The sequence below is a fragment of the Parasteatoda tepidariorum genome, chromosome 9 (assembly GCF_982258835.1).
Source record: "Parasteatoda tepidariorum strain Cologne lab strain chromosome 9, Ptep-v5.0, whole genome shotgun sequence".
Lineage (NCBI taxonomy): Eukaryota > Metazoa > Arthropoda > Arachnida > Araneae > Theridiidae > Parasteatoda > Parasteatoda tepidariorum.
Window position 1 is genome coordinate 43,967,543 of NC_141763.1, and position 25,162 is coordinate 43,992,704.

At 28.2% G+C, this 25,162-nt stretch overlaps 2 protein-coding genes across 3 annotated transcripts in view; one reads left to right on the forward strand and one right to left on the reverse strand.

The window, feature by feature from the left end:
- Positions 1–8,600, reverse strand: part of LOC107439566 (mitogen-activated protein kinase kinase kinase 11) — a 29,874-nt gene extending 21,274 nt beyond the window's left edge. For both annotated transcript variants that reach the window (XM_043057437.3, XM_043056989.3), the window contains exons 1-3: positions 7,543–8,600; positions 2,435–2,615; positions 1,003–1,151 (exon numbers count right to left, since the gene is read on the reverse strand). In XM_043057437.3, the coding sequence (XP_042913371.2) occupies positions 1,003–1,151; positions 2,435–2,615; positions 7,543–8,230 (1,018 nt within the window). In that variant the 5' untranslated portion in view covers positions 8,231–8,600. The remainder of the gene's footprint in view (positions 1–1,002; positions 1,152–2,434; positions 2,616–7,542) is intronic.
- A 256-nt stretch (positions 8,601–8,856) lies between these two features.
- Positions 8,857–20,768, forward strand: mRpL49 (mitochondrial ribosomal protein L49). The gene is made up of 4 exons (XM_087151694.1): positions 8,857–8,978; positions 15,979–16,165; positions 19,176–19,303; positions 20,617–20,768. The coding sequence occupies exons 1-4, from the start codon at positions 8,892–8,894 to the stop codon at positions 20,761–20,763; spliced, it is 549 nt and encodes a 182-aa protein (XP_087007820.1). The 5' UTR covers positions 8,857–8,891; the 3' UTR covers positions 20,764–20,768.
- Positions 20,769–25,162: the final 4,394 nt, after the last annotated feature.

The window sequence follows — 25,162 nt, forward strand, 5'->3', positions numbered from 1 at the left end:
TGTTATTTCCACACAAGAAGCATTTTTCCTAACTGAATCTTTTAAGCCTACTAGCGTGTTTAAATTCATTCTTGACCTTTCATTTGTCATCATTCGTTTGCTAATTGAAAAGCCACGTTCCACAGAGGCTTGCCCATGAGAAATAGAGAGGACTGCCTTCACAAGTTTAGTTAAAAAGGGATATTTCAAATAACCATCTTTAAGAACAAACACATTGTTCCAATACTTGTCAATGGGAATATTTTCAGTTTCCTCGGGAACATCTTCATTTGCATACAAATGCCACTCGTCAGTCAGTTTATCAACACAGTTCTGTGGTACGATGTGGGGTAGCATGTTACACAATCTTCTGATTGTAGGCAAAATATTCACTACTGGTTCTTTCTTCACAATAGGGTGTAAAATTTGTAAGGATTGTAACAGTTTATTTCAGTTACTGAGTCCATACTTTGTTGTTCCACAAATCTACCCACAGGCCCTAACAATAGGAGTCCACACACTAACTTAGTCATTGTACCTTGAAACTTTTATTAAACTATAAGAGATAGGGAAGGGGGGAGAACACTATTTATGTGTTCACTTACTCATTGTCATTAAGCAGTATTGAGGACAAGTGAATTTCAAAATGATCATGACTATCTGAGGAAAGAAAAATCTAGAAAATTGTCTTCTATAGTAAAACAAAATATTAGAGGGAAAAAAATACAGGCCAATTTTGAAAAATATAGGAAATAAAGGAAAAATAGGAGGCTTCCTTAGCTTTTTAAAAAAATATAGGAAAAATAGGAAATATAGGAGGACTTCTACCCCTGTTACCACAATACAAATAAACTTTGAATTCATTAGGGCTGCAATATTTGATTTGCGCTAACAAAATTGTACTAAAAGTGGTTGATAAGGAAAAAAATCACCAAACACCAGGTACAGATGCATTTCAAATCAGTTCTATGAATATTAATAAAAAAAATTTATTTAAGTGAATTAATTAAACAAAACACATACCTTCCATTAAATTAGAAAAAGGTGATGGGCACGTTGATGGTATTGGCAAAGTGAGTTTATTGACTGCAACACCATAAGCTACAGCTAGAGCATCAATACCTTTGTATGGAGTTTCTCCAGTTAGCAATTCCCAAAGTAAAACACCATAACTGAAAAAAAAAAAGAGAAGTTCATAAAATGATGATCTTGGATCTTAGCAGTTATAGAGAGAATTTTTTAGAAGACACGTGGACTTACATCTTTATCTACAATGCTTACAGCATAAAACAAAATTCCTTATCTGTTAAAGTAATCCTTATTATCTTTATCATCTTGAGTACAAAGAAACTTTATTATCTTGAAGCTCTTAATTTAATTGAAATTCACAAATTTTGAAACTTTCTAAAATCATCTTTGAACATAACAAATATAAAATAAATAAATATAAAAATTTCTAATTGCACTAAAACAACTAACTACTGTTGATAAATTTTTGAATAATTTTATATTTAACAAAGATTTAAAATTATTATTTAATGTAATAACTATCATAACAATATTCAGGCAAAATATTGCAACACAAAATAGACAACATCCCAAACTAATGACTGCAATTTCAACACCTTGAAATTACACTCTAAAAACACAGATAAGTAGAAATTAACGTTTTCAGTGTTATACTCATTATTTGAAAATGAACTGAAAGTGTTTCTTATTTTAACCCAGCGCTTTCAGTCAAGATTATGGATAGTGAAAATCATCAGTGATGCACTTTTGCACCAAGATTATGCGACTAGACATACTCTGTAAGGTTGAATCTGTCAAAGATTGTGATTGCCTGACTGAGAATTCATCTATAACAATGCAGTCATACATCACCCTATAACAAACTATAAGCATAATAACTATTTTAAAAAAATTATTTGCAGGTTAAGTTGAAATTTAAAGCAATATCCAAAATTTTCAATTTTTTTTTGGTTATACAAGTCTGTTTTGGGGAAGAAAGTGGATCTTTTTTAATTGTTTATTAATAATACTAATTAATAATTAAAAAAATTTTCACAATTAATAGTTTAATACTTTTAATTTAAAAATTTTAATTATAATACCCAATTAAAATATTTATTATTACAATTAGATAATTAATTATTTATTAATTTAATCATAATTTAATACTTTTAATTACAATAATAGTTTAATTACTTTTAATTTAGATTATAAAGCAGTATTTAACGCTTTGTTTTAAATAAACCAAAAAATCAAATTTGTTTTTCATTTTAAAAAAAATTCTTTTTTTCTTAAAAAAATATATGCTTACTGTGGGGACGGTATTTATCGACAATGTCAACCTTCAACAATGAAAAGATACCCCACCATAGAATCGAGTTAGCATGTCTTATATACTAGTAAATTGGAATTATATTTTTTGTAGTGGTAGATACCCTACACTTACCTCCAAACATCACTGCCTTTAGAAAAAGTAGATGATTTGATTACTTCTGGAGCCATCCACGCATAAGTTCCAGCAGCTGACATTCTTGTAGTTTTATAAACTTCTCTAGCCAATCCAAAATCAGTGATCTTCAATGTCTTATTTCTCAAATTATTATTCTCTAAAGCTTCACTCAGCAACACTGAAATAAAATAAATTATGCATAACTGAATCGACAAATTCAAAAACAGGACATCTACAATGAATTTGCTAAAGAGATAACCCTATTTGAGACTTATTTCAAACTCCTTGAACTTAATACAGTGAAACCTCCAAGAAAGACCACCTCTATTTACGACCACTTTTGAGCAGCATGGAATTTTTTTTTTATAGACTTTGCATTGAAGAAAACCTTTAGGAGAGACCATTAAAACCTCTCCCAAACAGGGCAAACATCTAAAAAGGCAAAACACCGTATGCGAAAAAGTTCAAATAAGGAAACATGAAGAAATATCAAAACAAATAAGTAGATTAAACTGTATTCAAGATATTTGAATGAGATACTTATTTAGAGAGCTCTTTTTGACTATAGAACCTCATGTTGCACACTAAAGACGATGCTATTAATGATTTACATCTAGAGTTGAAAGTTAAATTAGGACCAGAAAAAAATTATTTTAGTAAAAACAAGCATTTCAAACAAATAATCCCATCTTTTAAACCAAACTATTTTTTATGATATAAAATTAAATGCAATTTTAAACAAAAAAATATACTTGTTTATTTATTTAAAATAGCTTTATCATTCATAATTGGTAAATTTATTTTTACACATAATTATATCAGGTGGTCCTGACTGCGAACCCAATGGCTGCGGGTTCGAATCCCGCTCTGGGCATGGATGTTTCTCTCTCTTGTGTTGTCCTTTGGTGTGTTTGATGTGTGAATGTGGCCCACCCTATGAACAGGTTTGTGGCAGTGTGGTGTGGGCAACGTTACTCGCCTCCATGACTTTGATTCACGGGTGCCCACTGGGTAACGCGAAATGAGTAACAAATCTGGCATCTTGTAGGCGAAACGAATAAAGTTCAGTGTCTGCCATTGGAAAAAAAATATATCAGTTGGGATTATCTTTATAGATGCTAGATTTTATTCATCAATCCGTCTTTTCATGATACCAACAAAAGTGACATTTCTGCACCAAGAAAATGACACAGACTAAAATCAAAATCATGTACCTTCGATAACAATTTTGAAGTCAATGGAGGTAACCTCTCAGAACAACCAACCTCCATCAACAACTATTTTACTGTGAAACAGAGATTGGTCTCTCCCAAGAGGTTTTACTGAAATATGAATTCAATTACTGCAAATATAATCAATTAAAAATATATACTGAGCATCATAAATTGTTCTAGACTTGGAGGCAGGGTCTTCTAAAGTGGGCCTAACTCGAAAAACACGTCCAGGGTTTTTATACAGGTAAGACCACTTTAAAAAAAGTTTAAATCACCAAAATTAACTGTATTAAATCAATAGATTTTACTTAAAACTAAAAGTAAAATAATTGTGAATTATTATCAGCTAACATATTAAGCTATGTTCAGGGCCACTAAAACCCTTGATTGCATGATTTTACTTCTCTGGTAACCTGGTTAACTGCTGTAAACAACAGTTGATGAAGTTTCAAAGGTTGATATAAAAAAATTTAGATTTTTCATGAATTTAAATTAGAAACCCTTAAAATAGAGGTACACAACCTTTTTGAGTGAAGAGCCATTTGCACTAAAGGTTGAATAACAGATAGCTGCATGCGTATTTAGACATGCTAAAGGCAAATCTGATAATTTTATTATAAACATTAGTGTTCTAAGCACTAAATTTTTTTTTATTAGTATGATTGGTAATATGATTACAGAAAATTAAATACTTTTATTTATTAGAATTCATTCAAAAATGAAAAAACTAATATTTTTTGAATAAATTTTTTCCAGTTTTATTAAAAATTGATACGTTAAAAAAATATGTATAAATATTGGGGAAAAGGAATTGTTTTGTTTTTTTTTAACATTTCACGTAATAGGAAAGTTCATTTTAAAATAAATTCTAACAAAAGAGAAAAAAAAAATTAATGATCACAGAATAAAAGTATGAAAAAAATAAATAAACACATATTCACGTGTGTCAGTGTGCAGAGTGGTTACAATTGTTGTCCTGGCGATACAGAGAAACCGAGTTCAGTCCTCACAGCTCGAAGAAAATGTAAAAATGTAATACAAGCTTTTATTTATTATTTCTGTGTCTTCTAGATGCTTCTAGAATGTTCCAATTTGTCATTTCCTGTTCAGTTATTTAGTTCTATAAAAGATAAGGTGCTTCAAGTCGAAACACCAGTCATTTTGTTCTCTGTACGTTTGAAAGTTCTTAATAAATCTCTTTAACTTTTTGAGCTGCTTTAGATTCATTCTACATGATAATAATATTTTAATCAGTAATATAAATTCATATTAAATAATTCAATTAACAAAATTTATAAAAATTGATGTTTTCCTCCTCTTTTTAAATTTTTAGTGACGAAATGACTTGTATTAAAATAACTGGAGTCTAAAAACCATGTGGAAATGCTATGAGCGAACTGACGAAAAAAAGATGGAAAAATAATTTGGATTTACGATGAAATGAACACATAATTATATAAAAAAGTGATTATTTAAATGCACTATTAAAAACTCGTGTGTCGCAATAACATTGAAGTTTAACGAAAATGAGACCGTCAAAACTATGTGGAGAGGTATCACAATGATTACCAGGGCTCTGTCCAGGCTGAATTTACTACCATTTAGTGGTACCTTCACAAATTCAACTTTAGGAAAAATGGTAATTTCACAAATTCAATTTTAGGAAAAACGGTAGTTTCACAAATATTTTTTCTTAAAATTTCATTTATGTATCCCTTAAGAAACGATAAATCCATATTTTTGTGTTGATTTTTAAATATAAATTTTAATTTTTTAAAAATTATCTCCAAATTTTCACAAAATAGGTACCTTTCAGAAAAACCTAGACAGACCCCTGGTTACAACAACAGAAAAACAACACAGTTAAATTTAAGATATTAAAACGAATAAAGCTCATTAATAAGACATTATTTAAATGCTTAATTTAAAATTCGCATGTTGTAATAAAAATCAGAATTTTTAAAGCCACGTGGGAATGTAGAGCAATAACTGCCTAAAAAATAGAAAAATTATTGGGATCAACAATTACAATAAAACAGCACAAATAAAGCACGTCAAAAAGTGACAAGATAAATCTGCGATTTAGAACTCTTATTCGTGTACGGAAATAATGTCTCAATAAAAAGGGATTTTAAAAATGACATTGAAAAGCATAGCAATGACTGCCTTCAAAAAAAATATAAAAAATTTAGATTTACGATGAAATGGGACCAAATAAAGCTCATCAAAACGTGATCAATCAGATGAGCAATTTATAACTCGCAAATAATATCACACTAACTGTACTGGGATTTTAAAAACTACAGGGAAATTAGTAGTTATGGCTGCCAAAAAAAAAAAAAAAAAACTATCAAAAAATTATTGAATTTATGATAAATTCGGCAAAAATAAAACAAGTCATATGTAAACTTAAATTTGAAGTTCAAGTATCATAATATCCATTAAAAATATTGGATTTTTTTAAAAATCATGTGTAATTCCAAAGCAATTACCGTTTAAAAAGTGAAAAAGAAAAATAGATTTACAGTAGAATCTCTGCAAATTGAGCGTGTCAAAGAGTGATGACTTAAATGTGCCATTCAAAATTTTTAACAATTTTTTTTTACACTGTGTTTTAACCAACAACAGGTTGGGCACTCCTATCTTAAAACATCAGAGCAACTCAAATTTGAAAAATGCAGCCTCAATAATTTAGCCAAGAAAATAATTGGAAGTTTAGAACTTTTAAATGAAATTTTTACTTCTCAAATATCAAGCATAATTTCACTTACTATATTAAAAATATACAAATCAAATCATGAATTACATTACTTAATAAAAAATTCAAATAAATGTAAAAAGTAACTTTTAATTAACTATTTTTTGGACAAAATTTTTAAAATTTACAAAATAATTTGCTTAGATTCTGAAAAAAAAAAAACTTTTCAAGTTTTTAAAAAAAAGAACTTTTAAGGCTTCTTCTTCAAATTGTGGAGATTTACCCCGTATTTTGTTGGATAGAAATTAAAATAAATTTTAAAAAAAATATGTTTAAATTAAAAAAAGAAGTTTTATAGCTAATCATTAAAATATAAATTTAAATATTATAATTCGATAAAATTGCTTATGCTTCACTATTAAAAATTCTTTTACAAATCTATGTAAAAATTGGATCTTTCACTCCATATTTTCTTATAATTTATTAAAACCACTAAAACTATTTAAATTATATATTTTTTTTTTAACCATTTTTACAGCATAAATCATTATTGTTTGGATAAATGACTAAGTTACTTAGACTATCTTTAAAGCACCTGAAATTTAAATAAATTTATTATTTACTCACAAAAAAAATCATTTTTCTGACAAATATTTCCATTTATGATGTATTTAAATCTTAATAGACTGATAATATATGGTTGGAGAGCTTAAGTACAATCTCCCTTACTTTGACATCTCATCAAAATGTCCAACTCAGGTGAAAACAATATAGGAATTATAAGCAACATTGGTTAACTGTCAGATTTTACACTTAAAAATAATTACTCTATATTTTAGACAAAGTTTTTAGATATGTCAGCATTACAATGCTTAGGAAAATTTCCGCATCACTGCCTATGACAAAGAAATAGAAAAGTTATGGTAATAACGAAGCATTGTCATGCGAGAATCTAAAACAATTTCATAAAAAAGATCTAACTCGAAGGGTACCTATAACTCGAACCGTTTCCAGGCAAATCACTATAAATCTTTTTATTTTTAAATTTTGGCAATTACAAAGCTCCTTAGAACCTTGAAGATGGTAAGTTAATTCAAATAAGTACTAATATAAGTACTAAACAATGTACCAACTAAATAATAGCCTTTTAATATACTAGATTTTAAATTATCACGGCATATTCCATAACTTACCATTACTAGATTTTAAATCACGGTGGATTAACGATACTGGAGCTTCATAATGCAGATAGTTCATGCCTCTAGCAATCTGTATTGCCCAATCAACAAGAACATCAGGAGGAATTTTCTTTCCGCTCAACACTCTATTCAAAGGGCCACCACGGGCGTATTCCATCACTAAACATAGATTTGGCTCTTCAAGGCAGACACCTTTTAGAGTAACAATATTAGGATGATTGAGCAACCAGAATAATTTGGCTTCTTGTCGAACATTTTCGGTGGTGACACTGATATCTTCATCCGGATCTTGCCTAGCTGCCTTGACTGCAACTTCATTCCCACGCCAAAATCCTCTGTACACCTTGCCAAATCCACCAACTCCGATCACTTCTTCCAACTCCAGCTCACTAAATGGAATTTCAAAAGGTCTACTGCTGTTCCCTACCTCTTCTAAGTGATTCACGTCTTTTTGGGTGACAAAATTGCTAGGAAAAATACCAACTTTGTCACCAATTTTACCCGTCCACCAACCTTCATCACCGGATATCTTGGAATCTTTGGATAAAACTTCAACTTCTTCCCCTCGACGGAGCGACAGCTCGTCATCTCCAGCAGCTTCGTAGTCATAAACAGCTGTCCAAAATCTATTGTGATCATCTCGGACAGTGTCACCCTCAGCATTCCCCTGGCTAGTTTCCATGGAATAATATGGTATATACAAATGATTCAAGTTACGTAGTACAGATGAGCTGATTTCCCCCCATATCCATCGAGAAAATTTGAGGGGAAAGTTTTCCTATAGGAATGGAATCTTGCGGCTTAGATATAGTATAAACTGAAGCTTCGTCGTCAACCTTGCACATTTACTCAGCTTTCAAAAAAATTTCAGACGAAAAACACATAAAGGAAATGAGAATTGGTCATAGTATGCTTGTGGGACTTTGAATTTGCACTCAGTAGTGCTTCTAAGCTGAATTATCTCCCTTAGGAGAGACATATCAGCCTAATAATTTTTCACAACAAACAAATTTACATCGCCATGTTAGTGGATGAAGAATAGACGATCTCTCAAGTAAACAAAGCAATAAACAAAAACCAAATTTGTAGTTCTTACAAATACCGCTAAGAGCGCTAGCCATTCCTAAATTTCAAAAATATTTTTACGCTGAATTTTATTTTAAAAATGAAAAGAAGTCAAATTTAGTAATATTTAAAAACAATTTAAATCACTCTTATACTCTTATAATTTTAATTGATAGTCTAATACATATATAAATATCGTGTATTATTGTTTCATCGTAATTGTTTGCTAAAGCGACTCTAGACTCCATGTTATTTGTAAACAAACATTTTCAATAAACATGAGTTTAACGTTTTCACGAATTCGTTATTTAAAAATTTATAATTTTGTACGATTCTGCAGTGTTAAAAGACCGGTCTACGATAGCGTAAGTAATAGCTTTAAAAAAGGTTTAAAAACTAGCAAAAAAGTTTTTATTTATTTTTTCGCTATTAGTGCATACAATGCATGCAACAGTTATCACGTAAAATTTGATTTTTCAAAAGATATTTAAAGTTCTAAAATAAGACATAATAAACAACTAGTACTTAATAACTTATCGTATGTATTAAAAATTAAACAACCTGCTCTGAACTATGCTTCGAAAGAGAACAAAACTGTATAAAGCCATAAAATTTTATTATGATGTTTAAATATTTCCCAATTAAACACTATTGTAGCCACAGGCAATGAAGATACTATTTTCTGAAGTTAATAATTATAAGTGACCAGACTATTTAATTTTAAACTCGTACTTTTTTATAGTTGTATTATAATCTACAACAGAATAATGGCAACTTCATGCAAGAAAATCGGAAAACAGAAACATCGGAGAGATTTACGTATCCTGATCTGTGATAGAATAATCATCAAGTCTTGACAACTTCCGGGCAGCGGAACCAACACCTTGAGAAACTTTTAAAAAAAAAAACATTGCAGAAAGGGACCAACTCGAAATGTGTATCTCGTACTTTTTTATAGTTGTTTTATAATCTACAACAGAATAATGGCAACTTCATGCTAGAAAATCAGAAAACAGAAACATCGGAGAGATTTACGTATCCTGATCTGTGATAGAATAGTCGTCAAGTCTTGACAACTTCCGGGCAGCGGAACCAACACCTTGAGAAACTTTTTTAAAAAAAACATTGCAGAAAGGGACCAACTCGAAATGTGTAACTCGTAGCCACCCTCCTGCAAACATCTACCTGTGTTTTTAAAAAATTTGCAAGTTTAAAATCTATTTGGCACCTTGGCGATTGTAGTTGGCGCATCAGATCAGGATACAGAAATATCCCCGAAACCAGGGTTGGCATGGGTAAGAAGACAAGGGTATAATACTGGTTTAAACCGTCAAAAACCCGTCAAAAATGTCAAAAACTGAAGTTTGCCAAGAAAATATATAAACTTCAAAACTAGCAACAGTTGCCATGAATTAGATTGAAATTAAATTATACTATAGGTAATCAGCAGGTTTTAAAATATTTTTTAATTAAAATTAAGGTAAAATAACAGATTTAAAATCTCAGAAATTTATATTCAAATGCATGTGCAGAAAAATTTTGCACAAAAATTGTTTAAATATTTATATTTAAAAAAAAAAATTTTTTTTTTTTTGATACTTAAGAAAATTAAAAGTTTATTACTATGCATTTTTGACATATAAGGAACATATAACTAATATTTATAAGGAACTTACAAGTTATGTTGTATAAATACAAACTTGATACAAGTGTATAAAAAAAAATTTTTAATGTTATACCGAATATCTTTATTATCCAGTATGTTAATTTTAATTTAAAAGTAGTTATATTTATGAATAATGATAAATGTAATTCATATTGTTTATTATATTTATTTATAATTATTACACTTATCATTTTAAAACAATTTTTATCTCTTAATTTTTTTTTCTCCACTTGTATTAAGAATACAAATAATGCATATCTTGAAAGCAAGAAGTAATTATTCAACAGCTGAATATTTAGATATTCAACAAAACTCTATCGCAGTGATTCTCAACCACTGTGCCGCGGCACTTTTGTGTGCCGCCAAATTCTTAAAATGTGCCGCCAAATATTAGAAATGATACAATAAAAATTAATGCTCTTTTCATTACAAGTAAAGTTTAAACTAAAGAAAAGTGTGTAGATATATAATATTATATATATACTTTTTATAATTTTTTCACGCTTTAACCGCGTGAACATGTCTTTGTGGGCGATTGTCTTGTCTCTGACAATCTTAAAATAAGAAGGAAGTGTTTAAATTGTCTTTGACACACAATTTTAAATAATGTTGAAATTAGTAGGAAATTTAATGACTATTAAAATTATTAATTAACAAAGGCTAAAAAAAGCTAAATACTAACTTCCAAGCGAAAATAAAAGCTAATCAATAAAGTAAGCTATGCAATTAATAGTTATAAAAACAAATCAACAAAGGATAACTTAACTAGCAAAAAAAATAAGCTAACATAATTAGCAAAAAACTAACTAACAAGAAATCACAAATAATAGTAATGAATGTAAAAAAACTAACAGTTAATATCTATGGAAAACAAGCTAAGAATTAATAACTAGCAAAAAAAACTGTTACTAACTAATAAAAAATTAGTCGAAAGAAATAATTAATCCCTCAATAAATGTGCTTTTGTAGTACATATTATTTTATTTCACATTCAAAATTATTATCACAAACTATTTAACACAATGTATTATAGGTAATTAAACAACTTTTAAACTAATTTTTTTCATTGTGTGCCGTCAAATTTCGAAATCTTTAAAAGTGTGCCGCCACAAAAAAAAGGTTGAGAATCACTGCTCTATCGTATTCAGCAAAATGAAATTCACAAGTATTTGGATAAACTAAATTTTCAGCATAGTAAAAAGTAAATGAATAGGCTGAATATACTGTAAATTGACACTAACTACTCTGTGTATTTAACAGAAAGCACTTAAATTTATATTGTCTTATGTTAAAAAGATTATTAAAAGATTTTTCTTTAAAAGAAGATGTCTAATGTACAAAACTGCTAATGTTTATCTTTAAAAGTGTCTCATTTTTAGTATAATCTATACTATACGCTAAATTTGGTTATAAATAAATTTCTTAATAATATCACTGCAGATTTTCAATAACACATGAAAATGAATACATAATATTACAAAAGATGTGAGTTTTAAGTACAAGATTTTGGTTACTATTCAAAATATAAGTGTTTCTTCAAAATTTAAAATTTATTTTTTCTAGAACATATTTAGAAACACTATCCTTTATAAAAAATATATAAATTTTATGTATTAATTAAATTTCACATATGAATATAGGTTTTAGACATTTTTGACAGTGAGGTTTTTGACGTGACGGTTTAAACTGTCAAAAACTGTCACATGTCAAAAACCTGCCAACCCTGCCCGAAACATCATAGAAGAGGACATGGGGATATTTCTGTATCGTGATCTGTGACAGAATAATCGACAAGTCTTGGCATGTTCCGGGCAGCGGCCCTTAAGAAGCTATAAAAAAAAATATCACAGAAAGGGACCCATTCGAAATGTATAACTCGTAGCCACCCTCGTGCAAACATCTACCTGTGTTTTTAAAAAATTTGCAAGTTTAAAATCTATTTGGCACCTTGGCAATAGTTGACTTGACAGATCACGATACGGAAATAACACTGTGAACCACCTTGAAGGGCATAACTCGTAACACCCCTACGCAGACCTCTACATGTATTTTTTAATAAATTTGAAACTTTGAAATCCATTTGGCTCTTGGAGTTGGGTCGACTGATCATGATACGGAAATTTCCCTGTATTTATATGGTGTTAGTAATGCCTAAAAGCCTGTATTTATCCACCCAATCGATTCTCAATTTTTCATACAGGATTTTATTTTATTTGTCTGTTTATTCAGTTTCATTATTTGATAATAAGATATATTTGAATTTCATACAAAAGTTCATGGTTGTTTCTAGACTTTTAAGGAGCTGTAAACTGAAAATGTGCACTATATCATCAAAGAAAGGACACCCTTTAGCAAAAAAGGATTATATATATCACAAAATATAAAGATGTTTGTTAAGAGACCCATAATATTCAAGGTTTTAAATTTTTTCTTTAATTCTTATAAAGATCACCCTGCAATAAGAAAAAATTGTGGATTTACCTGAAACTCAGGGCTAAAAGTGAAATTTCTCATTTTAAAAATAAATTGTTTCGCATGGGATTCTATTTTTTAAACTTATTTCAATAAATTCATTGTTTTCCATGTATTTTGAGACAATTTTCTTCTCATCTGATTGTAAAATTTTGACTGTCAAATATCACTAACAAGAATTCTTATCAAACACAAAATGAGAAAATGTAATTTCCCATGTTTTACTTGAGAAAATATAACGGTGATCAAATGAATTATAAAATGTACTAGAAGAATTTCTGTGACTTAAAAAGCTCTATGTTTTTTGTTTAGACATTTAAGAACTTATATTAGAATTTCGCCATTTAAATTGATACCGTCTTGTAACTTAAATCAAAAAAGGAGAAAAATATACTAGGTCAATGAAAGTAAAATCCTGAACTTCAAAAATAAAAGTTACTAATGTTTAAAAAAAATTATATTTTCATAATGTATCTTTTAATGTCCTTTATTCAAAATATTTATGTGTTTTAACTATAGTGCCTTAATTTTAAATGCTTTTGAGCAGGTGTAGTATTTTCATTATTATATGCTCAAAGATTTTTTTTTTGTCAATTAACATTAAAGGTTTTTGTTTATTAGCGATAATCTATAAAAAAAATAATTGCCATTATTTATGTGAAAATATATTAAAATTAGACTTTCCAATTAATATTTAAACTATTGCTATAAAAAAAATTTGTAACTATAAAAGAGCCTTTATATGCTTTCTTTTCTCAGCAAAAGTTAAGAACTAAAATTCGAAAATGATAATGAAACAATAACGATAACCATTGCGAAGTGCTTCTAACTTTAAAATGTTATATTTTTTAAACTATAAATAAAAGTATGAATACTACATTTTTGAACTGAAATAATTTGTTACCAGTGTAAAGTTTGACAGCTATTATCAGAAAAGTGTCGGAACATTCAACTCATTTCTTACAGAAAGAACAAACAACAAAATTAGTTGTGATTTTCGAGATTTATGTGCAGGGTGACGTCATGAGGTGGGAAACCATAGCTTTAGCTTGAAGGAATGAACCACTCCTTCTCTACCCTCTCTTTAGTCCTGTATAAAACTAATGCTTTAATTTAAAATTCGATTGTTGTAATCAAATTGCATTTAAGATATCTTGATTTTAAAAACAGTGTGGAAATAACCAGAAAAACAGTAACTGCTAAAAAAATTATCTGAAAAAGACATGGAATAAAAAAAGCAGTCTCTCCAATTCCAAATTTACTGTTATGACTATTTGTAAAAAGTTAAATACCAAGTAAAATGTTCTAAAAAACACAGCTATTAAACTACAAAAATTATTAAAACAAAGCAGATTCATTAGGAACACTATGAAAATAGACCATTTTTTCATTACTCTTGGTGCTTAATTAGTATCAAAAGACATGTAGGGTTCAAATTTTTTGTGTGCATAAGTCAAAGTGGTGCATTCCACTAAAAAACACTGTAAATGACAAAAGCACGAAGTATATTCCAGTATTATAAAGTTTGAAAGAATAAACCTTTGCAGATTACCATGAATTATGTTTTCTGCCTTTTTTTTGTTTGTTTATATTTAATCTTAAGTATGTAGATTATTTATCAATTTGATTTTGAAGTAATTTATTTTTGCATGAGAATAACAATAATTATCAGTTTTCTTTTTAGTATATTTTGATCGATCTTTACAATGAGCTGATTTTTTTTATTCAGAGTCAAGAGAATTCAGATTCTAAAATTTTTTACTGTATTTACTAATGTGCAAAATCACAGTATTTTTATTTATTTATTATTTTTTTCCAAAATCATTTCTGCTCAACACTTCCTATTTCAATTATTTGTTTGAAAAAGTTGAGTGTTGCCCATCTTTTTTTTAATGTTATGGATAATTAAATAAATATGCTGCCCAAAATGCAATTTTCAAGGCAGTGCATTACACTATTTTTTAGCCCTATTTTTCAACTTCATAAAAATAGTCTAGTATGTATATTGCACCAAAAAAATATCCTGATTTTTTTTGAAAAATGTTGTTCTAATTTTTACTTTGAACCACTATGAAACCTGATTAATATTAATGCAATCCTCTATAGCACTGTTACCCAACCTTTTTATCACCGCGAACCTGTCAACGTTTGATAATTTTACTGCGGCCCGCTGGGAGGGACGTTGATTGTTTATATTTTAGATTATTTTGTATTATTAATTTAATTTAATTGTATTTAAACATACCTTCAAAATAAAATACAGTTATCCCAAAAAATAAGTAGAAAGTGATTTAACATTTTAACTTACTAGAACGTTAAATCAATGAGAACCCTGAGCTTTTTTCTTTGCAATGAGACGGTTCCATCTGGGGGTAATCGGAGATAATGATACATTACAAACATTAAAAAATTTATGTCACTACCTTCGGAGGCCACTTTTTTTAAATAAATAAAATTTTAATGGAACACAAATATTTTTAATTTGAGGTATAAACCTAGGAATTTAAATTCAGTTTCAATGAAATGGGTGGCCTGGTATCATTTGATCTATGGACCAGTACCGGTCCGCGGGGAACACTGCTCTATAGTATCAGAGCATTACAAATCATTGTATTAACAATACTTAAAGACTAGGTTTGCTGTTTGTAAAAATAAAATTTTACCTTATTAAAAACTATGCTACTGTCTATAGTCCCCTAGAAATATAGTTCTAATTCTTATAGTTACTATATTTACTAATATCTATAGTTACTGTATTTACTAATGTGCAAAATCACAGTATTTTTATTTATTTATTATTTTTTTCCAAAATCATTTCTGCTCAACACTTCCTATTTCAATTATTTGTTTGAAAAAGTTGAGTGTTGCCCATCTTTTTTTTAATGTTATGGATAATTAAATAAATATGCTGCCCAAAATGCAATTTTCAAGGCAGTGCATTACACTATTTTTTAGCCCTATTTTTCAACTTCATAAAAATAGTCTAGTATGTATATTGCACCAAAAAAATATCCTGATTTTTAGCCTGATATAATAGTCATAACAAATCATTGTATTAACAATACTTAAAGACTAGGTTTGCTGTTTGTAAAAATAAAATTTTACCTTATTAAAAACTATGCTACTGTCTATAGTCCCCTAGAAATATAGTTCTTCTGAATAATATTAGCATGTTTTACACTAATTTATGTTCGTATATATGCTATATTCATGTTAATATTTTACAGAGTAAACATTTTCGTGCTAAAGAACATGAAATACCCAAAGATATATGGGATGATAACAAGGATCCAAAATATACTGGATATGAAGAAGTTAAGGGACACTGGCAATATGTTGAGCAATTATTTCCCAAATTAAGAATACCAACTCCTCCTAAAAAAGTGTCAAGCACAGGTTGGAAAGCACCCTCAGGTATCTTATTTTGCTTTATTAGTATTGCTATTATTTGTTACACTAGTGTTGTAAATTCTTTTGATCTAAAATTTGGAAAGAAAATGTTTGGGTTTTAATTTTTGTATCTGAATAAAGTTACCTTATTTTCATTTTGTTATTGCTGGATCTCGAAAATCTCTCTTCATTCGTTTAAAAAAATTTATAAATATTTTTGTTTATTTATTTACTTTTGAATTCTCAAAATATCAAATCAATTTATATTGCACAAAGTGCAAATAATACAGGATAATTGTTTAATAATACTAATTATTTAATAATACTACTTCAAAAGGAACTATATTAAACTATTGTGTTTGTAAAAAAAGTCATATCAACAGATTTGCCAATAATCAGGTTTATGTGTCTAATTAGGCCACCAAAATATTTTCTTAGACATTTTTTTTTGTCCTAATATATGCATGAGTGGATCTTTTTACATTTTGTATGCAACTCTCAAAACTTTTTTCTTTGTCTGTAATTTTGTATAGTTTATCATTTTATTTCATTTTTAAACCTTTTTTTAATTATTCTGAAATGTCAAATTAAACCTAAAGTGTAGCAATGTTTTAAACAATGCATTGCATCAACAAAGCATGTGATATCTTAAGTTTTCAAAAACAGCGAATTTGAATAATATTTCAATTCAAAGCAGAAGTTTTTTGTTCTCATTGATAAGTATTGATACAAAACGGCATAAAATTAGATCCTGGAAAAGTAATACTTACAGTGTGTTATTCAAGTTAAAGCAGGCCGTATTAACTGTTCCTTACCGAGATGCGACCTATGGTAGAAAACTCAACCACATAATAAAAATCTATATTTAATTCTGTTCTATTCAGAACAAACTTGTAAAATGTGTTGACTGGGAAGACAAACCCAAAAGTGTTTTAGAAAATTTCTTGCACATAACTTTTTAAAAAAAATGCTAAATCAGTCAGTCAGTGTGTTCTAAAAAAATATTAGTTTATTATTTTATTTTTGGGTGTAAAATGTTACTTAATTTAAAGGATATGTGAATTTATTTATTTATTAATTTTTTACTATTACGCTATGCCGCAATTACCAAAAGTCCTAGGCTTTTTGAATTTCTAAGGTCAGCTGTATCACCAATTTTACTTGCACAATCTGCTTAAACTAACAAAAATTGATGCTAGGGTATTCAACTTACACATTCATGATCTTTCAATCGTATTTGAAATGTTTTGTGAAACTCCTTTTTGTTGTCTGAAAAAGCTGCCATGTATAGCACTAAATGAAATGCTGATAATGTCAAACTTAACAAGACCACAATAGAAACTTTTTCTATGATAAAAATATCCTTTGGTTATGATTTATTTCAGAACACAAAGTTACAGATGACATAATGTAGTTTTTGAAGACCATGAATAGAGTAGCAATAAAGACCTGACTAGAAAGCCATTAAAAATCACTACCGTTAAAAATGTGACGTAATTTAACTCTTGACTCTTGTTTGATGGACTGTCTGATTAAATCGATTAATAGTTAATGTTTCAACATTTTTATTAAAAAATCACATTAATGTAACATCACATTAAAACATTAAAAAAATTTTTAGCATTATTATTATTCCAAAAATCACAGATGGGGAGAAAAAATTTTAAAGCCAAAAATAAGAAAAAAAAATTTAAACTGCATACATATATGAGTAAAATTCTGCTAATTGTCCTTTTGCAGTAAGAAAGTTCCTGGTCTATAAACATTTAAAGCTCTTGTTGTTATATTTATAATTAAAAAAAAAAGATAATCTTATATAAGTGATAGAAAAGAAGTTCACGAAACTTGGATAAATACAGTAGAAATTCATTATAGTTACAATTCACAATAGCAGATGGAATTGTTGCTATATAAGCAAAAGCACATATTTAATGTTATAATAGTAAGTCGGTATTCCAATTACTCAGTTGGTTAATGCATCTCTCCTACCACTAGTTGGAGAGCTGGGGGTGCTGGGTTCAATTCTGAAAACCGACAAAACAACCGAAGTGTATATGCAACGTGGTGGACTTGAAATTTGTCTTGGCTAAAAATTATCTGTTAGTTGTGGTGTGAAAGTTTGGATAGAGGAGTACCAGCTCAGGTGCTGTCCACGTCGTCTGACCAGGATTAAAATTATGTGGTATTCCTACCATGGCTATTAAATAATAGAGCTCTTAAAATGGGGTTAGGTGCTTGGACATGGTTGGGTCATGTATATTATTATATAGTTTGTCTAAAGTAAGAACTCCCCAAGCCATTCGTCTGGAACCCTGGCCGTGACTATGGTAACGAGGTATAAGTATTTCAAGTAAGAGTGTGGGGTCACTGTTTAGGACAGGTTTTGGCTCAGGTTGGCGATAGAAAGATAATCTTTTTCATCGGTCTATTGTGTTAGCCCTTGGGTGACGAGAAATTAGCATTCACGTCTGAAATATCATTTAGAGCGCGAAATTTTTTTTTATCATTTAATTTTTTCTATTTCAAAAAATTAATTTTTTTAGTAAATTCTTTTTCTATTTTATATCTTTTGAATTTTAAAGATCCCTTTTAAATTTAAAAAAGGTGAAGCTTTGAAATCACAAGCTCGTAAAATTATGCACAATGTGTTTGAATTTTTTGCTGATGAAGCTAAGGGAAAAGCCTTTAAATTATCTCTTTTGCAGATAAAGCCCTTAAATTATCTCTCCATAAACCGTTTCAAAGAGCATGTCTGGCAACTGGAATGTCAAACTTCACACTTAAAAAGATAAATATCCTGTTTAGAAGGTGTATTGCACACACCTGGAAAAAGCAATCTGGCCAAATTGATGATGACATAATAGTAGCCTTTTAATATTTGTTGCATCGAGCTTTTAATGTATTGAGAAAAACACTATCAATCTTTCAAAACTTATTAGTACATAATTTAATTCTAGATAAGTTTTAGCTGAATTATTTTCATATTCAACTACAACATTTATGCTTTTTCTTACCTCATTTATTCATTTTTCAGAAACTCTACCTAATGTTCCATATAATGTTGGAAGGACTAGAAATCATATGTTACCAGTTTATGAAGATCTTGAAACTAAACATCGATTTTTTACAACTAGAGTTAAAAATGTAAATGGTGACATATATGTAAGTGTTTTGTCAGATCATTTATTTTATTTTTAAGCACCTGAGAAAATATGTTTAATTAATCTGTTACTGTTGCTCCGTGGACTTGTTATGTCCACGGAGGAGACAAAAACTAGTTCTTGAATTTTACTGATTTTTAATTTTAAAGTTACAAAAATGGGACAGTTCTTTTTATTAAATATACTATTTTTGGAATCTAAAATTCATCTATCGAAAATAAAATAATTTTCTCTTACCTTCTTTATGATGTCCACGGAGTATACGGTGAAAACTTTGCAAAACCCCAGTTGAACACAACAAACCAAAACCGACACCAAAGAGAACAAAAACAACTGATAGTTAACATTAGAAAATGGAATGGTTACCTTTCCCAGCAGCTGTCTTAGAGGGATTTCGCATATGTTGCCCTTTATTGCATATTTACCGAACTATATTAATTGTCCATGGAAGGAGATTTCATTTTTGATGAACAAAGTTTACTAGTCATTTATTTTATAAAAATAATTTTTTTTTTTTAAATATTAAATAAAAAGTTACTATAAACATTTAACTAGGTAAAACTACAAAAATCATTAAAATAACATTTGAATTGTTTAACAGCCATTAAAAATTATTTTGTGTCACAGACGTAGGGACGTCCACGGAGGGGATTTTGAAGTTATGTTTATTAAAAATAAGAATGAAATATTAAATACATTTAGCAGAAATGCATATGATTTGTTAATTAGAACTTTACAAAAAATGATGAAGAAAAATATTAAGAAATCTGCTGTATTTCCTAATATTTATTACTAAGAAACTTAAAAAATCACCTTTTTGTGAGAATGACCCATATAAAATATTTTTATAACCCTTTTGTACTTAAAGTTAATATTCATGTTGCAAAAGTATACAATTTTTTCAAATCCATCTACTTACCAAGGATATGATTATTTGGTACGTATTGATTAGCCAGGTGGAAGTAATTTCAATTTTTTTTATATTATTTATTTTTATTTAAGCACAAAACTAAAAGACCTGCATCCAAAAAAATTACTTTAAAAAAAAAATTTTTTTGATTGGTGACGACTTGGAAATTTGTCATAATTGCAGACTTCTTGTAATATGCTGTACTCGTTATATCAAGCGTTTAATGCATATATATTTACCACAGGAATTAAAGCAATGAGTTATACATTATTTTCATATTAAGAAACTGCATGTGCCTAACATCTGAATCCCATAACTGGAAGCCCTGTAATAATTGACTGCATTAAAAATGTGAAATGAAGAAAACCAAATTTTGATGGATACATTTCTGCTTCTATTTATAGGTGTTCGAACATGATTTGAAAACTCATCTAGAAGAAAAGTTTGGAACTAAGATTGAATCACATGTTAATGAAATTGGATGTTGGGTTAGTTTTGAAGGTGATAGAGTAGAAGAAATTAAAGAATGGTTATTTAATAAAGGTTTTTAAATAGAGTACAGTTTAACTGTTCTGATTTATTCAATTTAAATTCCCTTTTTGTCCAGTGTTTCTTATTTATTACTTAAATTTCCAATTTGTTAATTTGAGTTGTAATTGGGTGTGTCCTCACATTTTTTGCTTTTATATAAAATGTACAGTACAGAACCCATTATCCGGAACGAAATTCGATAAATTTTCTCGCCATTTTAAAAATAAAATAAAAAATTTCCCTCATAAGATTTTTCTTTCTTTTTTGAAAGATGTTTACCTTACCATCATTTTGAAAATAATCATTAGTGTATTACTTCATAGTTTTTTCTTCTTTTCACAATTATTTCCAAATATTTTTTTTTTCAGTTGGGTTTAACAATAAAAAAACTGCTTTTTGTAGCGATTCAGAAAACCGGAAAAATCAGTTATCCGGAATAGCAATGGTCCCGATCGTTCCGGATAATCGGTTCCCTACTGTATAAATCATTGTTTTGAACAAGTAAGCTTCAGCAAAATACTGTGCGGCGCCATAAAGTTTGATAATATAAATCTAGTTTTTTTTTCTTTTATGATGCATAACCAGGATAGTTTATTCCTATACATTAGAGATGCCAATGATCTATGAATAAGATATGCAAAGTCTTTAGAAACCATCGAAAATGAACTTAAAATGAAAAATGCCCTTAAAAATTTTTTGGAAACATGTTTTACATTATTTTTTAAAAAAGTACAAATCATAATATATAATTTATGAATATAATAAATACCTGATAGAGATAAATAAGAATTTATTAATTTTTTGTCACTATTTTCAAGAACTTCAAAAGTCTATTGTATTATAATTTTCTTTTTTTTTGTTGATGAAATTGAAAGATCGCCAAATGTCTAGAAGCAAATTTTTATATTTTGAAAAGGTTTGTTCAGCATCAACATTTGTTAATGAAAGATATTTAAAATGACAGAATTTAATACAAAATTTATGTTAATTTATAAAGAAAAAAATAAGTAATTCAAAAGTAATGTAAGACACTGAAATGAAAAAATACACTTGACAAAAATTATATTTGTGGAAAGGAAAAGCTGGGGAAATATTTCTTCAAGGACTTTAATAGATCAAGAGTTTTGAATACAGAAGGAAAACAAATATTTTCTAAAAGAACATTTTATAAATTAAAATGTTAATTTTTTCTTATGCTAAGTTACATCTTTCAACTTAATCCTAATGTAGTCTACTCTGTTTAATATGATCACCCATTACTATGACCGATACATGATGTGCCATTTACTATTCCATATACGCAATGTTTTTTTAACACCAATTACAGTGGCTGAACTGAACCGTTCATTTCAATATAGCAAAGAGCACCCATTTTTATTCTAGGTAGTCCATGGCATTATCTACAGTCAAAAAGATAGCAAAATATCAATATCAATTGTTTTTAATATTGAGAATTAAAGGCGTGTATTGAATTTTGGCAGGAAACCAGAGTCTCTTGTATGCATTCATAGATCTTTGTAAATGTGTTTTTTTAATGTTTCAATTGATTCATCAGTCACATTTTTCTTGTCTGAAAACTATCTTTACTCTTTTTGTGAAATTTTGAAATAAATTAGTTATTTTGGAGATTAAAAAAAAAAAAATTACATTCTTCTTGATTTTGTTTTGGCATTGACGTTTCAGTTCACTGGACATGCTATTTTACTAAAATGGCTGTTTCTTCTTAAAATAGTGCCATATGCTTAGAACACATTTTAAAGGAAGTAAATTGATTGGATTTGTAGTGAGTTTTTTTAAATCATGTCCAGCATTGAGCAAATATACTGATGTTACAGCAATCTCACATTACAACGTTAATTTTCTTTAGACCACTAGTTAAATGGAACGTCGACTGGATTAAATTACTACAGTAAAAGTTCCAGAAAAAAAGGGGGGAAGAAGAGGTGCTGCAACATTTTTATAAGTAGGGTTTGTGATCTGAATATTTTGCTACCTGAGGGTTGAAGATTGCCAAAATTTTATGCAATAGTTCAACGTAACCATGGATCAGTTTCAGCTAGTTTGTGCCATTTGAAGTGAGAATAATATTACAGGAAACACAAGAAAACCAAAAGAATGCATTTATTTAAAAATTGCATTTAACATAAAAGTAGTTACAAAAATTTTGAGCATTTTCCAACTCATTTTTTCTATAGATATTTACCATTTTATACTAAAGCTTTAGATTGAAACAAGAGTGAGAATGTAAATGTATTAAACCTTACTTAGTCCCAGAGGCGTGCTGAGAGGTGGATAAAGGGAGCAATGGCCCCAGTAAATTAGACAAAAGGACATCCAATTGACAACTAACTAAAGGTTACAAAACCATACAGATTATTATAATGATTTTAAATTTTTTACTAAGTAAATAGTTGACTCAAGCAAAATCAAATGCATGGGAAGATTTAGGAATTATTTGTTGGAAATAAATTATTATCGTAAATATGTAACTATTTTATGTAAAAATTTATTTATATAATTTACATAAAATTGAGTATAAAATAGGGATTTACATTTTTATGATTATCCATAATTGCTATACTGTTTGTTATTTCATTTAGTTTAAATTGGCACTTTTTGCCCCTTCCACTCCTTTTCTAGGGTGTTTAATCAAACAGTTTACCCTGAGCATCCACACATTTCTGCACGCCTCTAATTATTCCATGCTAATAAGTTCAAAGATTATTATACGAAGCATGTATGAGCAGTGACATTTTCTCTATGAATTTTAAAACTACATAATTTTTTTATGACTCTATTGTTTAGGACATAAACAGAAAACATATTAAGAATACACTTTTAACCACAACTCTTTTTTTTTTTTTTTTTTTTTGGATTTATGCACTGTCTGCCAAACAAAAGAATTCTTCTCGCTAGTTAAAGCACTGTCATTGACTATGATAAATGGTTAAATTTTTTCACTTATGGGGTAAATATTCGGGATAGATTGGTCAGTTACAGGGCTGGATTACCCATTAGGCCATGGCCTGGGGCCCCTAATGTTTAGGGGCCCCCTTAAAAAAAATTTTTTGAAAATAAATTTTAAAAAATTAAGAAAAACAATGATTTTTTTTTAAAAAATCAATTTCAAATATACATTAATTAAATATGATAATTTTTTTAGTTCTAATTCAACAGAATAAAGTAAAATTTAATTTTTTATTATTTATTTTAATTTTAAATATGCTTTCTTAAATGAAAAGATAAATAAATTGTTTTATATTTGAATGGCCTTAGTATTGAAGGCTCCCTTCTTTAAAATGTGCTTTTCTCCTCATAGCCACAAAGCCCTGGACTCAGAAGTTCACTTTTTAGAGAGACAGACTTCTTATTTTGTTACTCTTATTAACATCAGGAAAAGGAGCTAGAATTTTTTAAAAATTTTCATTATTTACTTTATTTTGTTCTAATTTCAAAATCATTTTCTATATTTTGCAGCAAATATTAAGTTTAAAGTAAAAAAATACTAAATTACTTTTAATAAATAGTTCTTGTATGTGTGATGTTATATTTGATAAAAATTGCCTTAGTCACTAAGAAAAAACTATCAAGAATGAATTTTTAGTTTTCATTTGTATATTTATGTATAAAAGATTGGCACAGCATACTAATTCAATCCAAAGCCTTAGTAAATAATTATATCAAACCAACAAAATGTCATTGAACACTATTTATGATTTAAATTGTTTTATAAAAAAAATTGCTTGAAGTTATAATTTAACATTTTAGCTATCCAGCTATTTTGGGCAAGTTTGTAAAAATTTGCTTTGGTAGTATATTCATGCCAAACACTGCTTCAGCATTTATAAGAGAAACAAACTGCTTTCTTTTTGTGAAGCAAAGCAATCTGTCTATACCCTAAATTGAATTCAGAGTTGGCAGTTAAAAAATTAGTTTAAAAATCATCAAAAATATTTTTAAACATTTTAAATCAATAACAGTAATTTTGTCAAATTAAATAATACTGTACGAATATTTATAACATGTAAAAATTTTAAATCAATTCATTGTTCATTATGAAAATTCAAATAATGTCAATGTTAAAAAATTAAACAAAAAATTTACAATTTTCAAATAACAAATAAATTTTTATAAATATTCATACTTTATTATATATTATTCTGAATAATAAATAATACTGTACAAATACTTATAATGTGTCGAAATACGAATTCAATTCAATGCTTATTATAAAAATTCAAATTGCCTCGATACAAAGGAAATTAGATAAAAAATTTACAATTTTCATGATTTTCAAATAATAAATAAAATAAATGTGATTTTTTTACAAAATGAAATTTAAAAAGTATAAAATACTTAATACATAATCAGTAAATAATGTCTAAAATCTAAATATATATAAAATATTAATACATTAAT